General features: G+C 41.0%; 1 protein-coding gene across 5 annotated transcripts in view; it reads right to left on the reverse strand.

The window, feature by feature from the left end:
- TAOK3 (TAO kinase 3) overlaps positions 1-22331 on the reverse strand; it is a 229518-nt gene that overhangs the window by 60256 nt on the left and 146931 nt on the right. For all 5 annotated transcript variants that reach the window (XM_021923009.2, XM_021923010.2, XM_021923011.2 and 2 more), the window contains 2 exons: positions 7803-7896; positions 6691-6772 (listed from right to left, as the gene is read on the reverse strand). In XM_021923009.2, the coding sequence (XP_021778701.1) occupies positions 6691-6772; positions 7803-7896 (176 nt within the window). The remainder of the gene's footprint in view (positions 1-6690; positions 6773-7802; positions 7897-22331) is intronic.

A 22331-nucleotide genomic window follows, 5' to 3' on the forward strand; every position in this document is an offset into this window, starting at 1 on the left:
TAGAGACGAGGTTTCACCATGTTGGCCAAGATGGTCTCAATCTCCTGACCTCGTGATCTGCCCACCTCGGCCTCCAAAAGTGCTGGGATTACATATGTGAGCCACTGTACCCGGCCTCCTCATTGTTTTTAAAAGCCCACTGTTCTCCAAACCCCTACAACTGGAATGTCCTCAGACTCTTTTAAAAGGACAATTTTATTGTTCTCAAAAATAGGTTTACTTTACACATTCAAATAACACAGAAAAATGCAAAAAAAAAAAAAAAAAAAAAAAAAAAGAAAGAAAATCAGCCGGGCGTGGTAGCTCACGCCTGTAATCTCAGCACTTTGGGAGGCCGAGGAGGGCGGATCACCTGAGGTCCTGAATCAACATGGAGAAACCCTGTCTCTACTAAAAATACAAAATTAGCCAGGCGGGGTGGCACATGCCTGTAATCCCAGCTACTAGGGAGGGTGAGGCAGGAGAATCGCTTGAACCTGGGAGGCAGAGGTTGCAGTGAGCCAAGACTGTGCCATTGCACTCCAGCCTGGGCAACAAGACCAAAACTCCGTCTCCAAAAAAAAAAATATCACCTGAAATTCTACCATCTCGAAATAAATACATAAATATTAAGTTACAGAATATCATTTTAGACATGTCCCTCTCTTTCTCTCAGAACAATGAATAACTATAAATCGTTTTACATGGGAATCTTATTATACAAGCTAATTTTAAGTATAATCGATTAAATTAAGGTATACTTGAATTTAACAGAATTAGAAGAGATTGAATTAAAACAATTGCGTAGGCTGGGCATGGTGGCTCATGCCTGTAATCCCAGCACTGTGGAAGGCCGAGGCGGGTGGATTACTTGAGGTCAGGAGTTTGAGACCAGCCCAGCCAACAGGGTGAAACCCTCTGTCCACTAAAAATAGAAAAACTAGCCAGACGTGGTGGCGTGTGCCTGTAATCCCAGCTGCTCAGGAGGCTGAAGCAGGAGAATCGCTTGAACCCGAGAGGCGGACGTTGCAGTGAGCCGAGATCGCACCACTGCACTCCAGCCTGTGCAATGGCATGAGACTCTGTCACACACACTCAGACACACACATACACACACACAAATTAAAAAATGAAACAACTGCTTAACTTTAGTTGTAATTTCTTCACTAAAAGAGTTATCTGTTCCTAAAAGACCTTCTAAAGTTAAAAAAAAATTATTAAAGGCTTTACGATATTGAAGTTACTTTAGTTCTTTTGTCCTATATATTTTAAGAAATATTATTGTCCATCTACTCCTAAAGATAAGGAAATTAGTATGCATATGCTTTTCCTGCCCTAGATTTTTCTAATTACATTATTTTTACATTGCAAATGTTTATAACATTTATATCTGTCCTTTAACCATTTCGATAATTTTACCTCAGTTGTTTATTTAAATGGATTAAGTGTGAAAGTGATGTTTTAATGTCAGGGCAAAAATGTGTGGAAAAGATGGATTATTGAAAAATATTTGGGAGTAAGTAGATAGCTTAACTGGGGGGGAAAAAAGGTAGATTTTTACCTTACACCTTGTAACAAATTTTTGCATAACTCTCCCCACCTCCTCTCCACAAAACATCAGCGTAAAGAATGTCAAAAGAGAAATAGGAAAAAAAAAATCCAAGATCTACTATAAATTAAAAAGGAAATACAAATAGCTTTTCAACATATGAGAGAGACGATCAACATCTCCCATAATGAGAAATACCAATTAAAACTATAGTGAGAAAAGTTTTCACTGATCTGACAAAGTTCAAAAAGAATCAGTCTTCATACTTTCACAGTGGGACTATAACTTGGTACAAATGCTTTGAAGGACAAATGGGCGATAGCTATGTAAATTTAAAATCCACATTGATGAGCAATTCCACTTCTAGGAATTTATTTATTTATTTTTATTTTTATTTATTTTTTATTTTTTTGAGATGGAGTCTTGCTCTATTGCCTAGGCTGGAGTGCAGTGGCACGATCTTGGCTCACTGCAACCTCTGCCTCCTGGGTTCAAGTGATTCTCCTGCCTTGGCTTCTCGAGTAGCTGGGATTACCGATGCATGCAACCATGCCCAACTAATTTTTGTATTTTTAGTAGAGACAGGGTTTCACCATGTTGGCCAGGTTGGTCTTGAACTCCTGACCTCGTGATCTGCCCACCTTGGCCCCCCAAAGTGTGCTGGGATTACAGGCATGAGCCACCGTGCCCGGCTGGAATTTATTCTTAAGATATTCTTATACAGGTACAAAATGCCATATACGTGAGGATATTAATTGCAGCACAGTTTGTAATATCAAAAGATTGGAAACATCCTAAATGGGTTGGTTAAACAAATTAGGGTCCATCTGAGAATATTATGGAGCCATTAAAAAGAATGAGGTATCTTTGCATGTAGTAATACAAAACAATATCCTAAGCATACTGTAAAGTAAAAAGAAAAATCAGGGTGGAATGGTTTTAATGGTTTGCTGTCATTTGTGCAAAAAATAAAAACAATATTTACTTTTATATGCATAAAATTTCTCTAGAAGGAGAGGTACAAAATAGGTGCAGTGGTTGCTAGTGAGGGGGCCTGAAATGGGAGGGAGATTTCTTTTTCATGTTCTACCTTCTCTTGTTATTTTTTGAGACAGAGTCTAGCTGTTGCCCAGGCTGGAGTGCAGGGGCACGATCTTGGCTCACTGCAACCTCCCAGGTTCAAGCGATTCTCCTGCCTAAGCCACCTGATTAGCTGGGACTACAGGTGTGAACCACCATGCCTGGCTAATACTTGTATTTTTAGTAGAAATGGGGTTTCTGCATGTTGGCCAGGCTGGTCTTGAACTTCTGGCCTCAGGTGATCTGCCCACTTCAGCCTCCTAAAGTGCTGGGATTATAGGTGTGAGCCATTGCACCCGGCTCTTCTTCTTCTTCCTTTTTATTTTGAGACAGGGTTTCATTCCCATCACCCAGGTTGAAGTGCAATGGCAGGATCTTAGCTCACGGCAACCTCTGCCTCCCAGGCTCAAGTCATTCTCCTGCTTGAGCCTTCCAAGCAGCTGGGACTACAGGCGCATGCCGCTGCACCTGGCTAATTTTTGCAGAGACGGGGTTTCGTCATGTCCAGGCTGGTCTTGAATACCTAGGTTCAAGTGATCTGCCTGCCTCAGCCTCCCAAAGTGCTGGGATTTCAGGTGTGAGGCACTGTGCCCAGCCCCATGTTCTACCTTCTACTATATTTTTCCTTTTGGAAATTTGTATGACCTATTCAAAATGAAGAACATACAGCTTCTTTAGCCATGCAAAATAAATAAATACATATTTGGGAAGGGGCCTCTTTTTTTTTTTTTTTTTTTTTTTTTTTGGGGCAGGTCTGGCTCATCTCCCAGGCTGGGGTGCAGTGGCACGGATCAGCTCACTGCGGCTCGCCTCCCCTGGGTTTATGCCATTCTCCTGCCTCAGCTCCGGTAGCTGGAGCTACGGGTGCCCGCCACCCCTCGCCCAGCTAGTTTTGCACTTATTTTTAGTAGAGATGGGGTCTCACGTGTTAGCCAGGATGGTCTGCCGATCTCTGACCTGTGATCCAGCCTGTCTCGGCCTCCCAAAGTGCTGGGATTACAGGCAGGCCACGCACCCGGCCAGAAGGGGCCTCTTTAAATTCAATATTTACCGCCAGCCCTTCTACCAGTTTCTCCAGTCCCTCATTCATTCTTCCTCCCTGCCTTCCTCCCTCTTTTTCTTCTTTTTGCTTCATCTGTATATTGGCTAGATTCTGTTATTGATCAATATTTAAAAGGAAAGCACTGGAAGGTTGCATTGCCTAAATTTGTGGGGTTTGAAGATGTCAGCTGCCTTTATAATTTAAGAACACCTTGGCTGGCTCACAATTCTTGGCTTTTATTTTATTTCCCTTAGAACTCTGCAAACATTTTTCTATTGTTTTCTGGCTTTGACTGTTCCTAAAGAGGTAGGTCTGGAGCCAGCTAGTTTATCCACCCCAAAATAAACTTTTTCAGTCTGTTTGTATGAATCTTTCTTTATTCTTGGAGTTCAGGGACTTCACCAGGACATGATTTATTGATCAACGAAGATCAGTTTCATGGTCCCCACTCTTCAGGGATCTGCTTAAATGTCACCTGCTTGAATGGCCTTCTCTTTACCTAAAACAGCAGCACCTGTCAATCTTGATGCTTGTCTAATTTATTTTTCTGCACAACACTTACCATCAACTGGCACTATAACATATATTTATTTCTTTTCTTTTTTCTTTTTATTTTTTTTGAGACCTAGTGTCGCTCTGTTGCCCAGGCTGGAGTGCAGTGACACGATCTTGGCTCACTGTAACCTCTGTCTTCCAGTTTCAAGCGATTCTCCTGCCTCAGCCTCCTGAGTAGCTGGGATTATAGGCACCTGCCACCACGCCCAGCTAATTTTTGTATTTTTAGTAGAGATGTGTTTTACCATGTTGGCCAGGCTGGTCTCGAATTGGTGACCTCGTGATCTTCCCACCTCGGCCTCCCAAAGCGCTTGGATTATGGGCGTGAGCCACCATGCCCAGCCTACTTATTTCTTACTCCTTCTTGTAAGTTTCTTTTTTTTTTTTTTTGAGGCAGTCTTGCTCTGTCGCCCAGGCTGCAGTGCAGTGGCACAATCTCGCTCTGGCTGCCTCTGGGTTCATGCCATTCTCCTGCTCAGCCTCCCAAATAGCTGGGACTACAGGCCTGCTTACGCCCTGGCTAATTTTTGTGTTTTTAGTAGAGGGCAGGGGTTTCACCCGTGTTAGCCAGGATGGTCTTGACCTCGTGATCTGCCCGCCTCAGCCTCCTAAAGTGCTGAGATTACAGGCATGAGCCAACACGCCCGGCCCTTTCTTGTAAGTTTCATAAGGGCAGGCACTATGTTTTTATTGTGTACTACTGTATTCCCTGTGCTTAGAATAGTACTTGACACCCAGCAGACAATCAGTAAATATTTGATGAATAGTTGGCTCATTTGATTTGATGGAATCAAATCAAAGAAAGATCAAAACATTTATTTCCAGAAAAGTTTTCTTCAAGGATATCTTTAAATATCTTCTGCTCCATGTGTTTTGTTTTCTTTTTCAGGAACAATAGGTTGGCATATATTAGATCTCCTGTGTCTTCCAAATGTATCGTTTTCTTTATACTCATCTTTATAACTTTTATTTTTTGCACTTAATTCTATTTTATTTCCTTAAGCCTATTCACCATTGAAAACATCCTAAATGGGTTGGTTTACTACACGTTCGTTGCTTATAATATGATTTTTTAAATTGTTATGTTTTTCTCTTCCATTTTTTTGTTTACCTCTACCTGTTTGCTTTTTATATCCTTTTGTTGTCTGTAATCCTTAACTTTAACATAGCCCAAATTTATTCACTTTTGTCTTTTTTTTTAAAAAGAGATGGTATTTTCACTCTATTGCCCAGGTTGGAGTGCAGTGGCACAATCATAACTCATTATAACCTCAAAATCCTCCTGGGCTCACGTGATCCTCCTGCCTTAGCCTCCTGAGATGCTGGGGTTATAGGCATGAGTCACCAAACCCAGCTCCACATTTTTTTCCCTTTTATGGTAGTAATTTTTATGTCTTGGTTTTTTGTTTGTTTGTTTTTAAGATCTTTGTGTACTTCAAGGTAATAAAGATATTATTGTGTGTTTCTGGTGTTTCGTTCTGGTTGCTATTTTCCCCTAAAGAAACATGGAAATGTTGCTATGTAGTTCATGTTTAAAACATGTAAGGGCTCCACAACAAAGGAGAACAAGATCAAGCCCTTTGTCCTGTTGCTTCTCTTACCATACTCCTATGGCCTACCGCTCACAAGAAGAAAAAACTTACTTGTCACCTAGCCAAGGTGTTCTTCAATGATAAAGGCAGACATTTTAAAGCTTTACAAATTGAGACAATACAACTCTTCTGAGTTTTTCTTAAAAACGAACAAACAAAACTGCTACACAATAAAAGTCAGCCATTCTAGAGATGGAAGAAACAGAAAGGGTTGAAAAACATACATGCAAAAAAAGGATTAAAGAAATTTGGACTATTGTGTGCCAAATAAAACATTCCTATTGTAAAAGATTTCCACATACTACACTGATATTGATGCAACACGCTGCCTATGTATAAAGTCCACAGTAAAATATTACATGAAAAGAGATGCTTGGGGACAGTTAAATCAAATACATGTGGTTAACGTGATACTCTTATCACTAACATGTCATAATACTATGTAAATGTCTACTCTACATAGTTATCATATACCTTCACTGCCTGAGGATTTGGCAACAAGCTAACTGAAAATCCCAGAGTTGGTGTTTGAACCACCGGCCAGCTCTGTCCTGAGACCACGGGATTAATGTTTATGCAGACGTTAGGCCCAGGAACATCGCAATGATGACTAGAGCAAGGAGGAGAAATATTATTTGTTATAAGGTAAAAAAGGAACACGGAGGGAGGGGAAAATGGAAAAGACAGGGGAAAAACTATCCACAGGGAATACATAGCACATACGTTGCAATAATCTTACTATTTCTATGCCTAGCTACTTATCTCTGGATAAATGACAAGGCAGCACGTTCTAAACCACTTTGTCATGATGGGCTGCCACAGCAATGATTTATTATATTCCACTATAACACGACTTTAAATCCCCCTCCTCAAATATAAATTTGAAAAATTACCCTTAATAGTTCCGCTGATGTTGGCCTTTCCTGAGGTATTTTCTGCAAGCAGTAATCAACAAATCTCCTAAAGGAGTCTGTCCTGTGTGTGCAAATACACAAAAGAAAATAAACTCAGGGTCTGTAGAGCACACTGATCACTTAAAACAATTTTCATTCAAGAGAAAATTTTGCATTTAAGGAGATTTTAAAAAATAAATGCTTTAGAATATCAGGAGAACTGGAGCATTTTCAAGTTATGATATCTAAAATTAATTCTTTTGGATAATGAGTAAGGACAAGTTTCAAGTCAGTCAACATACAAATACATCTTAGTATACAAGGAAGGTCAAATCATAATATATATCAGAAAACAAAAATACTACATTTATATAAAATAGTTTTATGTACATTTTTCTCTCCAAAGACAACAATTCTTATAGTCTCAACTCTATATTCTTAATTACCAATTGCTAATTCCTCTATCACCCACAATCTATAACAAAGTAGTAAAATTTGAAGCATGAGCGATGCAGAACCTAGGAGTAGGCTTCCTGAAAAAAAACACTTCCGATCTTAAAAGTTCCATTTTATCCACTCTTCTTTAATATTGCCCCTTTTAAAATAACTCTTGTGGCCCAAATAGTTACAAAAATATCATACTTTTCAGCAAGGCACAATGTATCTGAACAGATAATGCATGTTCTGTCTCAACACATTTAAGTGTACATGTAGTTTAAAAAAACAAAAGACAACTGGAGAAATAATGACATCATAGAGGGCCCCTTATCTCTGCTGAGAAGTGATATCAGCTGAGATGATCAATACAAGACCATCACGGCCTGGGACAGTAGACTTGTTAGGAGGGTAGCAGGGCATGTTCCCTGCAGGATTTCGGTTACTAGACACACTAAGAACACAGTGCAAGCCATGATGAAGGCAAAAATAAGTAAATCTATGCATGTGTTCATGTGTAGACAGCTGATGCTTGTGAGGCATCAGTGTCACCTATAACAACACACAGTGAAGGAAAGAAATGCTTTCTAGGTCAGATATTTAAAATGTAAGGTAATAAAAATGCCAAATACATATGGTGATTTTCTTAGAGATTTAAAATGATAGCAGAGTCTTACCATTCATTAGACTGTAACGTTGGGGAGTCATTCTGAGCAATGTGATATAAGGCACTCATTGCATTCATGTTGAAAAGGGGGGGCTTCCGTTCCGCTGGAAGAGGAAAGAAACACGATAAAGTAGTTCTTGAAGGAAATCAGGCAGACAGAGAAATAAGAAATGATAAGCAAAGCTTTGCTGCTAAATCAATAGCTCATTACTGTCATCATGCCACATAATCCACTTATTTTAATCTCTAAGGTTGGCCCAAGATAGCCATTCAGAAGCTGCTGGACATGAAATGTACATTGGCAAAGCTCCTAACAGAACCCATTTCAAAAGAGTGAAAGAGAAGTTTCTTTTTTTTTTTTTTTCACATATCTTGAAAAAATTGGCTTTTGCATATTTTCCCACAATAGGTGTGAAGATTTTTGTATGTGCGTTTTAGCTCAAAAATATGTATTCTCTCCTTGAAGTCTGGGTATTTGGTAAAAAAGAAAAAGAAAAAATTCATATTCACTTAAAAAATTCAGAAAGTAAAGAAACATTGAATAAGGAAAAAAGATTACTATAAAATGCAACTTTGTTTTTTTTTTTTTGACAGAGTCTTGCTCTGTGGCCCAGGCTGGAGTGCAGTGGCATGATCTTGGCTCACTGCAACCTCTGCCTCCTAGGTTCAAGAGATTCTTCTGCTTCAGCCTCCCGAGTAGCTGGGACTACAGGTGCCTGCCACCGCGCCTGGCTAATTTTTGTTTTTTTTTTTTTTTTTTTTTTTGAGACGGAGTCTCGCTCTGTTGCCCAGGCTGGAGTGCAGTGGCCAGATCTCAGCTCACTGCAAGCTCCACCTCCTGGGTTTATGCCATTCTCCTGCCTCAGCCTCCCAAGTAGTTGGGACTACAGGTGCCCGCCACCACGCCCGGCTAGTTTTTTAAATTTTTTAGTAGAGACGGGGTTTCACCATGTTAGCCAGGATGGTCTTGATCTCCTGACCTTGTGATCTGCCCGTCTTGGCCTCCCAAACTGCTGGGATTATAGGCTTGAGCCACTGCGCACGGCCTAATTTTTGTATTTTTAGTAGAGATGGGGTTTCACCATATTGGCCAGGCTGGTCTCGAATTCCTGACCTCGTGATCCACCTGCCTTGGCCCCGCAAAGTGCTGGGATTACAGGTGTAAGCCACTGTGCCCAGCCCCAAAATGAAACATTTTAAATATCACTAACAGAGTGGCTGGGCGCGGTGGCTCACACTTGTAATCCCAGCACTTTGGGAGGCCGAGGCAGGCAGATCACGAGGTCAGGAGATTGAGACCATCCTGGCTAACACAGTGAAACCCCGTCTCTACAAAAAATAAATAAATAAAAATTAAAAAAAAATTAGCTGGGCGTGGTGGCAGGTGCCTGTAGTCCCAGCTACTCGGGAGGCTGAGGCAGGAGAATGAAGTGAACCCAGGAGGTGGAGCTTGCAGTGAGCCAAGATCACACCACTGCGTTCCAGCCTGGGCAACAGAGGAGACTCCGTCTCAGAAAAAATAAATAAATAAATAAATAAAATTACTAACAGAGCAGGGGAGATAAGCCAACTCTATTCAGTAAATACTGTTTGACTTCTCATTCAGGCTAAATAATTGCTAAGGGTGACGGTAGAGAGAGAAATGGAAAGGAAGAAGAAGAGTATAAATTATAAATAAAGTCTGGTCCATCCCACTCTAAAGAGAAACTCAGTGAGTCAGGCATTTATTTTTTAATTATTTACTTTTTGAGATGAGGACTTGCTCTGTTGCCCAGGCTGGAGTGCAGTGGCACAATCATGGCTCACTATAGGATTGACCTTCCAGGCTCATGAGATCCTCAACCTCTTGAGTAGCTGAGACTACAGGTGTGTGCCACCACGCTGGGCTAATTTAAATGATTTTTTTTTTTTTTTTGTATAGCAGTTGGGCGCATTGAATCACACCTGTAATCCCAATACTTTGGGAGGCCAAGGCGGGCGGATCACCTGAGGCCAGGAGTTCGAGACCAGCCTGGGCAATATAGTGAAACTTCTCTCTATTAAAAATACAAAATTAACCAGGCATGTTGGTACAAGCCTGTAATCCCAGCTACTTGGGAGGTTGACACAGGAGAATCGCTTAAACCCAGGAGGTGGAGGTTGCAGTGGGCTGAGATCGCACCCCTGCACTCCAGCCTGGGCAACAGAGTGAGACCCCGTCTTAAACCAGACTGGTATTGAACTCCTGGGCTCAAGCTATCCTCCTGCCTCAGCCTTCCACAGTGCTGGGATTACAGGCATGATGCACTGCATCTGGCCAGGTATTTCTTGGTAGAGGATTTACTCCTCCCCAGCCCACCATGATCTCATTATTGGAACTCCTCCAACTCTCCCTTGGCATACTGGTCATTTGGCATGTGTTCACCTATTACATCTACATCATCATACAAATCTTTTCTCTCAAAAGAAATCATATGCTCTAAGAGCACAAGATCTTATAACCTGAATATTCTTTTTCTTTTACTTATTCCCCCAGAATTTGTAATAAAATGCGATTCACACATTAGGATTCCATTTGTGGATCAAAGGAAAGAAACAAGTCTCTAGTTCTGAGTACAGTCAATTTTATGCTATTTATTAGTTGTTATGGAACAGAAGATAAATCACTACCAGGCTGGGCGTGGAGGCTCACACCTGTAATCCCAGCACTTTGGGAGGCCGAAGCAGGTGGATCACGAGGTCAGGAGATTGAGACCATCCTGGCTAACATAGTGAAACCCTGTCTCTACTAAAAATACACGCACACACACACACACAAATTAGCTGGGCATGGTGGCGGGGCCCTGTAGTCCCAGCTACTTGGGAGGCTGAGGCAAGAGAATGGCATGAACCTGGAAGGCGGAAGTTGCAGCAAGCTGAGATCGTGCCACTGCACTCTAGTCTGGGCAACGGAGAGAGACTCCATCTCAAGAAACAGAAGAAGAAAGAAGAAGAAAGAAGAAGAAGAAGGAAGAAGAAGGAGGAGGAGAAGAAGAAGAAGGAGAAGAGGAGGAGGAGGAGGAGGAGGAGGAGGAGGAAAGAAGAAAGAAGAATCACTATCTCTTACTACTGTGCTTACCCTAATGGATTTTTTATATAGTCCCACTTTCTAATTCATAATCTGATCTCTAGTTTCATCAGAGCACCTTAGTTTTTAGGTAAAGGCTCTTCTATTAACCACTTCTAAAATGACAAATTGGGCTTATTCTATGCAGTTCAAAAAACAGAACAAGGCTAAGAAGTGAAGTTACAGAAAAGACATTTTCACTCACAGAAGGAAAAATTTGTACACAGCCAGAGTAGTTAAAAAACAAAACAAGAAACCAGAATGGACAAGGTTGAAAAGTAGTAAACTTTGAGTCATTTGTAGCACTTAAGCAGATGACAACTATACCTATTCATTTGTTATATTTTGGAGGGGCATCTTATAGTCTTGACTAAGTGATTTCTGCACCTCTGAAATATAGTAGTCTAGGCCGGGCAAGGTGGTTTATGCCTATAATCCCAGAACTTTGGAGACCAAGCGGGCGGATCACCTGAGGTCAGGAGTTCGAGACCAGCCTGGCCCACAGGGTGAAACCTTGTCTCTACTAAAAATACAAAAGCCAGGAGTGGTGGCGTGCACCTGTAATCCCAGCTACTTGGGAGGCTGAGGCAGGAGAATTGCTTGAACCCGGGAGGCGGAGGTTGCAGTGAGCTGAGATCACGCCACTGCACTCCAGCCTGGGTGATGGAGTGAGGCTCTGTTTCAAAAATAGATTTAAAAAATTGAAATATAGTAGTCTATATATATCTCTCTCTCTCTCTAGACAGTTAACTTAATGTGTATATATATGTATTTTATGTATATATATATATTGTGTGTGTGTGTGTGTGTGTGTGTGTGTGTATATATATATTTGAGACGGAGTCTCACTCTGTCATCAGGCTGGAGTGCAGCCTGCCTCAGCCTCCTGAATAGCTGGGACTACAGGTGCATGCCACCATGCCCGGCTAATTTTTTGTATTTTTAGTAGAGACGGGGTTTCACCATATTAGCCAGGATGGTCTCGATCTCCTGACCTCGTGATCTGCCCGCCTCAGCCTCCCAAGTATTTTTTATTGACCTCTCAATAGGATACTTTATACTTATCAAACAGATACTGGTATTACAGTGATATGAACTGTTAACAAGTGGAAATTTGAAAGTTGCTGTGTGGACAAATGGATTTCTATCTGTTTCAAATGCAAAAGATAAAAAAAAAAATCTGGTTTGGGTTTATTTTTCAGGGGGCAGATTTTAGAAAGTTTGTAGAGCTTGGATTTCTGGCAACTTCAAGTACAGTCATCCCTCGGTATCTGTGGGGGACTGGTTCCCATTCCCCCCTGCATATGCCAAAATCCATGGATCTCAACTTTCTTATATAAAATGGCATAGTATTTGCATGTAACCTGCACACATACTTCTGTCTGTATACTTTAAATCATCTCTAGATTACTTATGATATCTAGTATAACGTAAATTCTATGTAAATAGTTGTTATACCACATTGTTTAGAAAATAATGAGAAGAAAAAAAGTCTATGCATGTTCAGACTTGTACAGACGTTTTCTTGTCATTCTTTCCTAAACAATTTCCTATATAGACTCAACCCTCCTTTTTTTTTTTCCTGTATATTTCTGATCTGAGGCTGATTGAATTTATGCATGTGGAACCCACAGATTGGGAGGACTAACCGTATTTAAAACCACGTGGCAGCCTGGCCAACATGGTGAAACCCCGTCTCTACTAAAAATACAAAATTAGCCAGACATGGTGGCTTGTGCCTGTAGTCCCACCTACTTGGGAGGCTGAGGCAGGAGAATCACTTGAACCTGGGAGATGAAGGTTGCAGTGAGCCAAGATCACGCCACTGCACTCCAGCCTGGGTGGCAGAGTGAGACCTTGTCTCATAAATAAATAAAACCATGTGGAACTAGGAACTCATCATGTAACCATTAATGGCTTCCCATCATTTTAGGACAAAGTCCGAATCCTTAAACATTTGTGACAAGAAAACGTTTAGTCTCTTGGACTTCATTATCATGGGTCTGGCTACCTCCAGAGCCCGATTCTGAGAAGTACCCAATTTTTCCCTCTCTCATGCTTTACGTGTGCGTCACTCAAAGAAGCAAGCTTGGTGTTTTTCACAAATGCTGTTTTCTTGATCTGGACACCCCTTTCCCTTTTGCTCCCAAAACTTTATCTGGGTAAATCTTTTTGTGTATGTGTGTATGCGTCAGGGTCTTGCTCTGTTGCCCAGGCTAGAGTGCAGTGGCGCGATCAGCTCACTAACCTCAAACTCCTGGGATCAAGAGATTCTCCTCCCTCAGACTCCCAAAGTGCTGGTATTACAGGCTAATTCTCGACAATCCTTTTAGGTTTCATCTCAAATATAATTTCATTTCTACATGAATTTAATAAGTATGTATTCAGGATTTATTATATGTTTATAATCACTTCCTCAGGGAAGCCTTCCCTGACCTCTCAGACTAGGTCTCCTATTAGATTTTGTCATTGCAAATTATATTTTTTCCTTTCTTCCACATATCACAGCCCTAATTATTTGTGTAATTTTTTTGAGACAGACTCTTACTCTGTCACCCAGGCTGGAGGGAGTGCATCTCTCGGCTCACCGCAGCCTTGACCTCCTGGGCTCACGTGATGCTCCCACTTCTGCCTCCTGAGTAGCTGGGATTACAGGCATGTGCCGTCAAGTCCAGCTAATTTTTTTGCCTTTTTTTTTTTTTTTTTTTTGTAGAGATGGGGTTTTGCCCTGTTGCCTAGGCTGGCCTCAAACTCCTGGGCTGAAGCGATCTGCCCGCCCCAACCTCCCAAAGTGCTGGGATTATAGGCGTGAGCCACCATGCCTGGCCTATTTGCATAATTATTTTCTTCCTTCCTTCCTTTCTTCCTACCTCCATCCCTCCCCCTCCTTCCTTCCTTCCTTCCTTTCCTCCTTCTCTCTCTCTCATTCAAGCCATCCTTCTACCTCATCCTCCCTAGTAGCTGAGACTACAGGCACATGTCACCAAGCTTGGTTAATTTTTTTAAGGTTTTTGTAGAGATGAGGTCTCATTATATTGCCCAAGCTTGTCTCAAACTCTGGGGCTCAGGTGATCCTCCCACCTCCTAAAGTGCTGGGATTAGAGGCATGAGCCATTGTGCTTAGCCTAATTCTTTATTTAATGTGTGTCTTCTTTGCTAAACTTCATGAGGGGTAGGAGCAACGTCTATTATGTTCATCTCTGCATTCTCAGTGCCGAGAACAGTATCTGGTACACAGCAGGTGGCCCCAAATACTTTTAAATAAATAAATGAAGGTGAGGCAAATTAAAGCACACAATAAACTCTGTCAACAAACAAAGAATCTTTGTTCAGCAAGTAATTACAAAAATGACTGAGAAGACACTGAGTCTTGGGGCTCATGAAAGATACTATGTGATGGCTTCATTCACTATCAGAAGGACTGGAACCCTCCCACTTACTGGCAAAAGGTTAAAAAAAAAAACCCCAGCTTCTCAGAACATTGAATTGCATAGGAGAAACAGTGAAACAGCAGAGAAAGGAGACTGAAGCAAGAGAAAACCAAATTTGAAAAGAAAAGGATGAAAGAACAAAAACAAAAACAAAAACAAAACAACTCAGTTCAATAAAAGGCAGTAGCTTGGATTTGAAGCAGGAATGAGAAGGCCTATAAGTAGCAAGCATTCTGCCCAGGAACAAGCAGAAAAGATGGTTGACCATGTGATGGTAGAAGAAATAATTCTAATAGAGAAGCACATGACTAAAGGTAGTCTAACCGTAGAGCAGCTCCATAGTCTGGGAAGCATTCTCGAGTATTAGCTTCAAGTGATCTCATCTATGTTCAAGTCTTTGCTAGATGTAACGAATAAATCCTCTGAGCAGTGGTGACAAGGCTCACTGCTGAGCCAGAATACTACAGAGTAAGGGCTGGCAAACTATGGTCCATGGGCCAAATTCAGCTATCAGCCTGCTTTTGTAAGTTGATTGGAACACAGCCATGCCTGTTCACTAATGTTTGTCTATGACTGCTTTCATGCTCCAACGGCAAAGTTGAGTAGTTACGATAGTCATTGAATAGCCTCCAAAGCCTAAAATGCTTATTATATGTTCCCTCACAGAAAGTTTTTCAATACTTATTGTAGAATATAGTTTTCTTCTTTTTTTTTTTTTTTTTTTGAGACAGAGTCACGCTCTGTCGCCAAGACTGGAGTGAAGAGGCATGATCTGGGCTCACTGCAACCTCTGACTCCCAGGTTCAAGAGATTCTGCTGCCTCAGCCTCCTGAGTAGCAGGGATTACAGGTGCATGCCACCATGCCTGACTAATTTTTGCATTTTTAGTAGAGAAGGGGTTTCTCCATGTTGGCCAGGCGGCTGGTCTCAAACTCCTCACCTCAGGTGAACCGCCTGCCTCGGCCTCCCAAAGTGCTGGCATTACAGGCGTGAGCCACTGTGCCTGGCCAAATACAGTAGTTTGAATAGAGCTTCTTCTACATACACAGCAGAATAGGTATTGGGAGTGCTTCTGAAGTCACCTTGTGATATGAAATACATATATATATATATATTTTTGAGACGGAGTCTGGCTCTCTCACCCGGGCTGGAGTGCAGTGGTGCGATCTCAGCTCACTGCAAGCTCCGCCTCCCGGGTTCACGCCATTCTCCTGCCTCAGCCTCCTGAGTAGCTGGGACTACAGGCACAAGCCACCACGCCCGGCTAATTTTTTTGTATTTTTAGTAGAGACCGGGTTTCACCATGTTAGCCAGGATGGTCTCGATCTCCTGATCCCATGATCTGCCCGCCTCTGCCTCCTAAAGTGCTGGGATTACAGGCATGAGCCACCGCGCCCAGTGGAATACATCTATCTTAAATGAAAGGAAAAAGGTAGAAGCATAAAAATGCTGAGCTAGCTACATTAAAAGAAAAAACAGTAGTTTCCCTTTAAAGACAATGATCAAGTTTTTGTGTATGATCAATCTGTTATGTAAGATCAAGGTTCAGGAAGGTCAGTTCAATCAAGTTTCTGGATACTGCTCTGCTTGGTAAAGATTAGACTAAAACTAACTAAATTAGAGTGCCTACATGTATGTTTATTGCAGCCCAATTTACAATCGGAAAGATATGGAATGAACCTAAGTGTCCACTGACCAATGAGTAAATAAAGAAAATGTGGTGGCCAGGCGTGGTGGCTCACGCCTATAATCCCAGCACTTTGAGAGGCCAAGATGGGGGGATCATGAGGTCAAGAGATCGAGATCATCCTTGCCAACAGGGTAAAACCCCGTCTCTACTAAAAATAAAAAAATTAGCTGGGTGTGGTGGCACGTGCCTGTAGTCCCAGCTACTCGGGAGGCTGAGGCAGGAGAATTGCTTGAACCCGGGAGGTGGCGGTTGCAGTGAGCTGAGATCACGCCACTGTACTCCAGCCTGGTGACAGAGCGAGACTCCCTCTCGAGCGGGGGGAAAAAGAAAACAAACAGAACGAACGGAAGGAAGGAAAGAAGGAAGGAAGGAAGGAAGGAAGGAAGGAAGGAAGAAAGGAAGGAAGGAAGGAAGGAAGGAAGGAAGGAAGGAAGGAAGGAAGGAAATGTGGTATATATGCACCATGGAGTACTACTCAGACAGAAAAAGTAATGAAATAATGCCTTTCGCAGTAACTTGAATGGAGCTGGAGGCAGTTATTCTAAGAGAAGTAACTCAGGATTGGAAAACCAAACATAATTTATGTTCTCACTTATAAGTGGGTGCTAAGCTATGAATACGCAAAGGCATACAGAGTAATAAAATGCACTTTGGAGACTCAGAAGAGGAAGGGTAGGAGCGGGTGTGGGATAAAAGACTACATTTTGGGTACAATGTACAATACTCAGGTGACAAGTACACTAAAATCTCAGAATTCACCACTATATAATTCATCCATGTAACCAAAAAACACCTGTACTTCAAAAGCTATTGAAATAAAAAAATTTAAAAAACAAAATAAAATAAATCAGAGTGTCTATTGGGCTTAATTTTACTAAGGAAAATCAAAGAGTACGCCTATCTTTAGACAAACACTACCTGAAAAAGCATAAGGGTTCTTTTCTTTTTCTTTCTTTTTTTTTTGAGACAGAGTCTTGCTCTGTTGCCCAGGCTGAAGTGCAGTGGCATCTCGGCTCACTGCAAGCCCTGCCTCCCGGGTTCATGCCATTCTCCTGCCTCAGCCTCCCGAGTAGCTGGGACTACAGGTGCCTGCCACCACACCCGGCTAATTTTTTGTATTTTTAGTAGAGACGGGGTTTCACCGTGTTAGCCAGGATGGTCTTGATCTCTTGACCTTGTGATTTGCCCACCTCGGCCTCCTAAAGTGCTGAGATTACAGGCGTAAGCCACCATGCCTGGCCTTTTTTTTTTTCTTTGAGACAGAGTCTCGCTTTGTTTCCCAGGCTGGAGTGCAGTGGTACAATCTTGGCTCACTGCACCCTCCCCCTCCTGGGTTCAAGCAATTCCCATGCCTCAGCCCCCCAAGTAGCTGGGACTACAGGTGTGTGCCACCACACTTGACTAATTTTTGCATTTTTAATAGAGACAGGGTTTTGCCATGTTGGCCAGTCTGCTCTAGAACTCCTGACCTCAAGCGATCTGCCCACTTTGGCCTCCTATAGTCCTGGAATTACAGGCATGAGCTGCCGCGCCCAGCCCATAAGGTTTCTTATGAACAAATATGGTTGACAACCATAATAACTAATGATAACAAAATAATCGCTACCATTTACCGAATTCCTACTGTATGCCAGGCACTCACTGCCTTAGGCATGTTATATATGTTATTCATAGTTCTCAAAATAGTAGCTTGGCAAGATAGGTATGATTTTTCCAATTTCCCAACTGAAGAAACTGAGGTTCAGCTAGGCTAAATAACGAAACCAAATCACATAGTGTTTACACTGAAATTTTGACACAATCCTATCAGACTCCAAGGCCCGTGTTCTTTTTACTAGGCCATGGTACCTCTTCAATAACTCTGTACATTTAAGGTAGATAGCACTAGTATTTCAAAATGAAAAAGCTTTAGAAGACTAAATATAACCCCTTCTCCCCAACAGCGATCACAATATTCATTTATTAACAGATAAACTATAAGGGGCTAATGTATAAGAAGAAAATTCCAGGCCGAGAACCTATAACATTTATATTTGTGTTTTGTTTTTTCCTGGAGAACTTATTTCTGTACACAATTCATTCCCTGACAGTGCCGACAGACTATTTGCCACTTTCTACCATGACCTTTGCTGGTGAATTAAATGCCTGTACTTTAAACAGAAGAGAACCAAGATTAACTTCTCCTGAATATAATCCTGAAAAATAAACTATCTGGTGACTGGACAACTTCAGCCTCCAAGAGTTTTAACTAGTTCTGTCAACAGGAGATCAATTTACCCAAAGATAATTTCTTTCTTTCCTTTTTTTTTTTTATTATACTTTAAGTTCTAGGGTACATGTGCACAATGTGCAAGTTTGTTACATATGTATACATATGCCATATTGGTATGCTGCACCCATTAACTCGTCATTTACATTAGGTATATCTCCTAATGTTATCCCTCCCTGCACCCCACAACAGGCCCCAATGTGTGGTGTTCCCACCCTGTGTCCAATTGTTCTCATTGTTCAATTCCCACCTATGAGTGAGAACATGCGGTGTTTGGTTTTCTGTCCTTGAGCCAGGTTGCTCAGAATGATGGTTTCCAGCTTCATCCATGTCCCTACAAAGGACATGAACTCATCCTTTTTTATGGCTGCATAGTATTCCATGGTGTATATGTGCAACACTTTCTTAATCCAGTCTATCATTGGTGGACATTTGGGTTGGTTCCAAGTCTTTGCTATTGTGAATAGTACCACAATAAACATATGTGTGCATGTGTCTTCATAGCAGCATGATTTATAGTCCTTTACCCAAAGATAATTTCTTAAACAGGATTAACCACTTAGGAGCTGTAGAGTTTGATCTTTAGGAAAGAGGGACAGTGCCAGTAACATTATCATCATCCTGCTTTTTGATGCCATCCCAGCAATTCAACTTCTAAATTAGGGTGTTTTTAAAAAAATATATACTATTGTAGAAGAGATAGACACCATAACGAAAGAGGATAATGGGCTATTATGTAAGAGATAGATACCAGAACAAAAGGGGACAGGACTATCCACAACTTTCCATGTAATTTCGATATTAAAAGTACAGCTTGGGCCGGGCGAGGTGGCTCATGCCTGTAATCCCATCACTTGTGGGAGGCTTAGGTGGGTGGATCACCTAAGGTCAGAAGGTTGAGACCAGCCTGGGCAACATGGTGAAATTCTGTCTCTACTACAAATATAAAAATTAGCTGGGCGTGGTGGTGGGTGCCTGTAATCCCAGCTACTTGGGAGGCTGAGGCAGGAGAATCACTTGAGTCTGGGAGGTGGAGGTTGCAGTGAGCTTAGATGGCGCCATTGCACTCTAGCCTGGGTGACAAGTGGGAGACTCCGTCTCAGAAAAAAAAAAAAGGTACAACTTAAAAATATACTATTTGTATTAATGTTTAGAATTTCATTATGCCCCAAATATAAAGAAAATAGCAAAATCATTGCTTACGGAATATCTGAAACAGTTTAACCTTCATCTTGCATGTTAAAAAAAAAACCCTTCTTTTACATGTCCATTAGCAAAATTAATGCTAGGGAGATGAAAATGTATGGTAAAGCTGTCAACGAGGTACTTGTATGACTTATAACATTACAGATATAATAATTTTTAAGAAATTGCAGATAAATTAAATGTTCTTGGTAATGATTTTATTTTGTGAATATTTACTAAGCATCTACTATCACATTTCTTTGAGTTCGAGGTGTCACTGACTGTAAGGTGTACTACTATTTAATATTCACCACTATTTCATAATATGTATAACAGAAAAAAATGCTGCCAACTATAAGAGGCTGTTGCCTATAAAATACCTCCTACTTTAAAAAAAGTATTTCCTTGTTTTTGACAAAGTTGTATATATTTAAGGTGTACAATGTGATGTTTTGATGTTCATATACATTGATTAATCACAATTTATCTGTCCATCGCCTCATATAGTTAATATTTTTTTTTTGTTGTAACAACATTTAACATCATTTACTCTCTCGGCAATTTCAACTTTCAATGCATTTTACCATGTTGCCTCCTAGTGTTAAAGAGATGTTAAAATGGGCTGGGCATGATGGCTCATGCCTATAATCCCAGCACTTTGGGAGGCCGAGGTGGGTGGATCATTTGAGATCAGGAGTTCAAGACCAGCCTGGCCAATAACGTGAAACTCCGTCTCTACTAAAAATACAAAAATTAGGCCAGGCATGGTGGCTCACGCCTGTAATCCCAGCACTTTGGGAGGCTGAGGCAGACGGATCACGAGGTCAGGAGATCGCGACCATCCTCACTAACACGGTGAAACCCCATCTCTACTAAAAATACAAAAAATTAACTGGGCATGGTGGCAGTTGCCTGTAGTCCCAGCTACTCGGGAGGCTAAGGCAGGAGAATGGCATGAACCCAGGAGACAGAGCTTGCAGTGAGCCGAGATCACGCCACTGCATTCCAGCCTGGGCGACAGAGTGAGACTCCATCTCAAAAAAAAAAAAAAAAAAAAAAAAAAAAATTAGCTGGGTGTGGTGGCAGGCACCTGTAGTACCAGCTATTTGGGAGGCTGAGGCAGAAGAATCGCTTGAACCCAGGAACCAGAGGTTGCAGTGAGCCAAGATCGTGCCACTGCACTCCAGCCTGGTGACAGAGCAAGACTCCATCTAAAAAAAAAAAGGAAAAAAAAAATTTTACAGACTTGAGATAATTTGACCAAAGTCAGACAACTACAAAATGGCAAAATAAGAACTGAAGTTTATCTGACTGCAGAGTCTATGCTCTTTAGCACAATTTGATACTATCACTTTGATCAATTTGCAGAAATGGCTGTCATAGAGGATTAGACAATTTGGGAGAAGGCTACTTTGTCCTTTAATTCAGTAAATCATTTCATAAAATGCAATCAAAGTTAGGCTGATCTAGAGAACATGTAGTTATACATATTTCAATTCATTTTTATAAGAAGGTAAAATCAGAAAGCACATATAAGGGGCTGTCTTAAGAGAGGAAGTACTAAGGTATCTCTTGGGGTCTGTACCTGTGTCCAATGTCAATTGCTGTTGACATTTTAGTCATTTACACCTATATGGTACAAAACCTGATGTGATGATGATCTTCAATCATCATAAAAGGGTATATGTAGCTTGTTCCATTGAAGAAGATTGGAAAGGGAAGAATCCATGTCAAATTTCAGAAAGATTTTGGTAAGAAAAATCTGGTTAAAACCACGGGTAGGCACTAACTTGTAAAGTTCAATGCAGGTGGCACATTCTTTTAAAGGGTCATAACTGAGGTGTTGCTACGATGGTCTCAGTGTTATAAGAAAAATTTTGGTTTATTTTTATAAAATATTACTTATTTTATATTTTACTTATAACACTGAGACCATCGTAGGAACTCCTCAGTTATGACCCTTTAGAGGTACTGTGACCTCTAAAAGTAGCAAAATTTTATATGGCCTAAAATATAAATTACAAAAACCAAAAATGATCCTATATATGAATACAAGTAGCTGTTACTGAGCACTTGCTATATGCCAGGCACTATGTTAAATACTTTACCTAAGTTATCTTATTGAAGCCTGTAAATATCTAGGATATATTCACTGTTATTTTTACTTAGATGAGAAACTGAGGATTAGGGAAGTTAACAAAATGATCTGAATCACACAGCCAGAATCAACATGCTACACAGCTCCAGGAGGGATCATTTGCATCCTAGACTATGTGAATGCCTGATGGCATTATGTTACAGCCACACATGGTGGTCCTGCCAGCTAAGTGCTGGTAAAGCCAAGATTCACATCCAGGGTGTCTAATTCTAAAACTTACTCCATACTGTTAACTCTATGCTATGCACAGAGTAGTTTTGTTCCCCCAAAGGAATATATATTTATTTCTAATTCTTGAAAAGTTCAATTATTCAATATTTAAAATATGTAAAATTTTGCAGAATATTATAACAGACACCTATCACTTAGATTTACTATAATCTTGTCATATTTGTTTCGGGTCCTTTTTCTTCTAAAAAAATAAGAAAGTAGATATAGCTCTATTTGCCTTCCTTTCTCCAGAGAGTTTACTGTTCTAGAATTATATCTTTACAACTGTATTCTTATGTTTTATTAGTATATATACCTTTTTTTTTTTTTTTTTTTGAGATGGAGTTTTGCTCTTGTCGCCCAGCTGGAGTGCAATGGTACGGTCTCGGCTCACTGCAACCTCTACCTTCTGGGTTCAAGCAATTCTCCTATCTCAGCTTCCCAAGGAGCTGGGATTACAGGCATGCACCACCATGCCCAGTTAATTTTTGTATTTTTAGTAGAGATGGGG

Source organism: Papio anubis, chromosome 9, assembly GCF_008728515.1.
Source record: "Papio anubis isolate 15944 chromosome 9, Panubis1.0, whole genome shotgun sequence".
In the NCBI taxonomy this organism is placed as follows: Eukaryota; Metazoa; Chordata; class Mammalia; order Primates; family Cercopithecidae; genus Papio; species Papio anubis.